The 5736-nt window shown below is 34.5% G+C and overlaps 2 protein-coding genes across 2 annotated transcripts in view; both read left to right on the top strand.

Annotated features, from left to right (window-relative positions):
• Positions 1–1349: 1349 nt before the first annotated feature.
• Positions 1350–2252, top strand: LOC104814229 (protein E6-like). Its single transcript, XM_010542164.2, has one exon. The coding sequence runs from the start codon at positions 1401–1403 to the stop codon at positions 2112–2114; it is 714 nt and encodes a 237-aa protein (XP_010540466.1). The 5' UTR covers positions 1350–1400; the 3' UTR covers positions 2115–2252.
• Positions 2253–3774: 1522 nt separating this feature from the next.
• LOC104814228 (protein NUCLEAR FUSION DEFECTIVE 6, chloroplastic/mitochondrial) overlaps positions 3775–5736 on the top strand; it is a 2806-nt gene continuing 844 nt past the window's right edge. The window contains exons 1-2 of the mRNA XM_010542163.2: positions 3775–4015; positions 4141–4259. Coding sequence (XP_010540465.1) covers positions 3795–4015; positions 4141–4259 — 340 coding nt within the window. The 5' untranslated portion in view covers positions 3775–3794. The remainder of the gene's footprint in view (positions 4016–4140; positions 4260–5736) is intronic.

The raw sequence follows: 5736 nt of genomic DNA, 5'->3' as shown, positions 1-5736 counted from the left end.
AAACAATAAATGTGGTTTGAAATTTTTAGGTTTTCATGGAAAATTAAATATTGATATCTCTCATTTTCCAAGTACATATTCATTGTTCAATATAAAATTTGCTAGTCAATATGTTACATTGTCTTAAGTCTTGTTTTAGATTTGGGATACCGCACTTAGAATTTGCTTGATTGGCGCATGCATTCGAGGGTAGATCCATATTAATATTTAAGAGATATTTGATTTCATTAAACAATAATACAATCTATTATTCATAGTTGGTTTATATAAAATATCACTGATAAAATGTGAAATGCTTTTATTATTAAATTTTGAGATATGTTTGTGTATCCATCTCATTATTTTAATTTTATTGTTTTTTTCAATAACAAATTTCCTAGATGTACTACTTTTTACAACGACCCACCGAATTTATCTATTTTTTTGGTAAATCGACCTACCGAAATTATTTTCCAAAGTATCCAAACGTTACTTTTTTCTCTGTTACACATTAATATGTCGTAAAATAATCCAATATTAGACCACATAATACATATAATCTTGTTTCATTGTCATCCAATACCATAATATAATATCAATCCTTGTAATACATTGGAAGAAACAACTTATAAAAAAAATGAATTCAATTTTTTTTTAATAAAAATATATGTATAACAAATGGAGGTGGATATCTCTCAAGGAATAATAAACATACAAAGTACAAACCCTAAAAGACAGTGGTCACATGCTTTTTTTTGCCTTGTCTATGCATCTATATATGCCCTCTCCAAGTTGTTTTATATATGTTTCCTGCTAATCTCCTCTTAAGAGAGTTTATGTCATATTTTTGTTGAATGTTTTTGTTTTTTAGCAATAATTCTTAAAGATTTTTAAGATGATTAATCTTTAATATTGTATTTAGTAGGATAAATATGGTGCTATAATCATGGCAGAGTACAAACAAAATGTGATATAAATGATTTTAATTAAGTAAGATAAAATCACCAAAGCATATTTCATGTCATATAAGCTTTAGTGATATTTTCTCTGAAGAATCAAATTATAATCAATTTGGGTTTTGCTTGAAAGAAAGGAGAAGCGAGAGGTTTTTGGAGACAGAAAAACAGTGATTTTCACAAATAATTAGAAATATAATATTATTTTTTATTTTCTAAAATTTGCTTTATCAAAATATTAATTACCATTATTCATTAACTAATCCTCTATAGGTGAAAAAAGGTGAGCTACCTCTTTGAAAGTCACAATGAGCCATTATCACCAAAAAAAAAAACTTAGAATTATTTTTAAAATAAAAACAAAAAACAATCAAAGGACTTCATCTATATAAACACTCCCTCCACTCGCAATCTCAACACAATATTCGATTGTTCACCTTTTATCACAAAGACCCATATACATCAATGGCTTCCTTCACTCGAAGCTTCTTCTTCTTCTTCATCACAATCTCAACACTTCTTCTCTCCACGCAAATCCATGCAAGAGAGAGCTATTTCTTTCACAAGTTCCAAAGAGACAATGCCCACGACAAAAACCCTAGCTTTGTCCCTCTCGAGGCGAATCAGAAGACTACATCAGTGGACGTACTTCCCGAGAAAGAGGAAGAACAACAAGGGTACGGTTTGTACGGCCACCAGACAACATACGACAACAATGAAGAGAATCCCAACTACGAGCCTTACAACGCTCAAGGCCTTAGCCAAAACGAGGAATATTCCTACTCGAAAGACAAGGAGAATTACAACAACAACAATGGCAAGAACTATAACAGCTACAACTCAAATGGGTACGGAGGAGAAAGATCATCAGAGTACAACAGTTACAACAACAACAACGCGGAGAGACAAGGGATGAGTGATACGAGGTTCATGGAGAACGGTAAGTACTATTACGACGTTAACGACGAGAACAATCACGGTGACTTGTACAAAAAGCATTACAGTCGAAACCCGAGTTACGCAGTGAGTAATTACGACCGGTTTGGACAAAACAACGGTGAACGGAACAGCTTCCAGGATCCGTACAACTCCAAGTGGGAGAAGAACATGATGATGAATGAACAAGGGCAAGAGGAAGAATTCGGAGAAGAGCAACAAGACGATCAGTTTGTACCATGAAGACATTAATATTAATGGCCATGCATTGTTCAGTCCATTATTAATTAAGACATATATATGAAACAGTTAGTATCATTTTCAGTTATGGTGGGTGATTTATATATCTATATATCAATCTACATTTATAATTTTTCATTATGATGAGTTTGCTTTTTTGGGGCGATTTGATTGCATATATGGAGTACAATATGCCTTTGGGAAAGACAGTAATGGACTAATGGTGCTTTGTTTAACTTGTGTCAATTTCTAAAATATTCCATATGCATCACTATATCCTTTTTTTTCAATTGTTTTATTTTAAAAGTCAATGATCATTCTAAAAAAAATGATATGAAATTGATATTCATATGAATTTAGCTGCCCTAACAGCATCAAACCTCAACAAAACAATTCACGTTGTACCAACATCTCCATAAAACTCTATATGTAACTCCAAAAATCGTTTCTCTAAACGCTTATTGAAAGTTGAAACACGAAGTCTTACAAAAAATTCATAGTACTTTTAATATTTTTTCCGTGGTCACCGCCAACATAATTGATATAATGTAGACCCATTAGTTTGATTTATATTTAATATCAATCTACTATATAGTATAATAATGAGATCAATCTTTTAGGTGAAATGAGATCCAAGAGAACAAGAGTGACAAGAAAGAAGACAAAAGATACTTCAAAGTCAAACTCCCCACTCTTGACGAAGAAGAGTCAACCCGTCAATCACGGAGAGACTCGAGCCTCGAGGTTCTCCCTTTTCTTTTCTTCATTTTATATTTCTATAAATAAAACGAATGTTATATATTTTGGAATTTTGGAAGCTATTGATATTTTAAAATGCGGAAGTCCTCACATTTTTGTATTTTGTATTTGTTTAACCTTTCATATCCGATATTTTTGGACATTTTGTTAAAAAAATAAAATGGATTGGTTTGGATTAAGTTATCTAGTTCATCAACAGTTTTTTGTTTTTGAGTTCGCACCATCCTATCGTATAGTCTTTGCTATAGAATTAATTAATTATATTGATGACTTTTTTTAACTCTTGAAATGTTTAAATTAGAGTATTTATTGTTTAATTGCATGAATATAAAAAGATCATAGCACAATTATTATGTTTTTCTTTAGAAAAAACTTATGCACGTGGTTTAAATTTTTTTATTTTGATTGATTTAGCTAGTTTGTAAAAAATTTCAAAACATAATTTAAATTATTTTTTTATAATTAAAAGGGATACTAAACCCAAAATTGGATGGCTCTCAGCTAATAAATTAAGGATGAAGTAAAATTCATTTCCATTCGAATTTTCAGTAGGAGGGGTCTACCCTTTGGGGTCATTTAACATTTGTTTAACCTCCCACATCCATATTTTTTTGACATTTTAATTAGGGTTTAAAGGTTGATTTAAGATCATCAAGAATTTGTTATTGTTGAGTTTAGATCTGTCTACTTAATTTCATAGAACAACTGAAATAATCAACTCTAATCCAAATCGCCTAACTCATTAATCAAACGAGTTGATTTAAGAGTTCCATTAATTTACAAAGAACCCTTAATTTTATCCAACAATTTTTTTTTTTCCACTAAATCGTAAAATGTCTGCAGATGAACAATAACACGTAAGCTTTCGGTACGAGCACTTGTATGGTATAGTTCCCTCCCAAGCTTCAAAACCCTAAACCCCTGATGTCAAAATTTCCTTTTGCCCTTTCTACAAAAAATCAGAGGGGAAAAAATAACAAATCAGAAGCTTCAATGTCCGCCGCCAGATCCGTTCTCCGCTCCGCCGCAGGCCGCGTCTCCGCCGCTGCGTCGAGATTCTCCGCCGGTCCGAAGCCTTGTCCGGCGTCGGCGCGGTCGACGTTTCGGATATCCAAACAGAGCCCACTATCTCATCGCATTTTCAGGTGAAAATTTCAAACCCAGAAAGCCATCTCTGGAGAGTCTGAGAGTGTAATCATGTCGCAGCTCATTGATTGAATCCTCGATTCTGATTTTTCTGGTGGGGATTTGTTTTGGGTTGAAATGGAAGATGTCCGGTGGAAATGAGCTGCTGCCTGGAGACGATGATGCCGTACCACACGGCCACTGCGTCTGCTTTGCTCGATTCGATGCTCTCTGTTTCTCGCCGCTCTTGCTGGACCCTCGAAGGTACTTTCCCGCGCTTTCTTCTTCTCCTCCTTTGCTGTTTCCGTGGTGACACTCTTAAATTTGTTGTCTGATTGTTCTTCCAAGAATTAAGCTATGGTCTTAGTGATAAATGATAATCACGTTAGGATTGAACGCTGCAAATAGTGAAATGATTGAAACAAAGTTGGTTCCTTTTATATGTGTTATGAAATTTTCGCAACCCCTGTTGAAACATCATAACGAGTGGATCCCTGGTTGAATTTGCTTTCAGAGTTGGGTTTTCGATCAATCCTTAATACATAGATCGGCGGCAACTTACCATTTGTGAAATACTTGAAACTATAGTGATAATTTGGGTTTTGTTGGGTATAGGTTAGCCATGAATCATGAGCTACTGTGGTATGCTATTCTTGTCTATTGCTTGGTCTGGCTTTGTAGCATGTGCTTGTGGATCTCTGCGTATATAATTCTTTTAGGTTCGGCTTACAGTTGCTGTATGATGCATATGTTGTTGGCCTTATATGGTCAAACTTGTTTTCGTTTTGCCCTTTTCGGCACCTTTGGAAGTAAAAGTTAGTAGACTAGAAATCTAGAAGCAAATGAGAGTTTGATGATTAGCAATGTTTGGTATTTATCAAGCATTTCCTTTAGTAAATCTACAATTTTTCTATTTTTTTTTGTTCTTTTGTGATTTGTTTGAGCCAAGCTGTTGTCACAATACCTGGATGTGTATTGACATCCTTGTGCACTTAAAAACTTTAGTGCTTTTAGTGATATTTAATCTAAATTCCCTAAACACTCAGTGTGCCGGCTTCTGAATTCTCTACGTCTCCTACTATTACCCTAAAAGCTGAAAAGCACAGCTTTTTCATGTGATATTTTTGCATGTCTTCAGCCAAATATCCAGTATCTTGCATACAATGGGAAGAATCAAAATTTTTCCTTTGTAGTAGGGCAAGCCAAATGATCAACCAACAAGAATGATGTGAGTCATTTATCCTTGTTTCTGGATATAGGTCCTCAAATCAAACACAGAAACTTAGGTTTGGAATTAGGACAGTCCTTAGGCGCTCTTTTAAAGATACCTACTACCATTGTCACCAGAAATAAAAAAAACTCGTGATTATACTGATAGGAATCATCCATAATTGGCCCAATTAAATTGTAAAGACCATGGGTAGAACCCACCCAAAAAACTAGCTTGTTGTGGAGGGTCATAGCCTTATAAAGACTCAATTGTTTCCACATATGGTTGATGTGGGACTCAAACAATATTGCCTTTAGCCAACAATGACCACAACGTTGGCGGCTACTCGATCGATGGCCTTGTACTCCTCTCTTGATCGTTCCTCTCCTGCCACGTCGTTTGCATGTCCAAGGATCGATTGATCTAATACTGATTGATAGAACCCACCCATAATGGATCCAATTAAATACCAAAAGCTATGGATAGAACTCACTCAAAAAACTAGTTTGTTTTGGGGGGGGGGGAGGGAGT

The sequence above is a fragment of the Tarenaya hassleriana genome, unplaced genomic scaffold, assembly GCF_000463585.1.
Source record: "Tarenaya hassleriana unplaced genomic scaffold, ASM46358v1 Cleome21, whole genome shotgun sequence".
Taxonomy (NCBI): Eukaryota; Viridiplantae; Streptophyta; class Magnoliopsida; order Brassicales; family Cleomaceae; genus Tarenaya; species Tarenaya hassleriana.
Note: the sequence above shows the minus strand (reverse complement) of the source record. Positions and strands in the feature narration are given on the sequence as shown.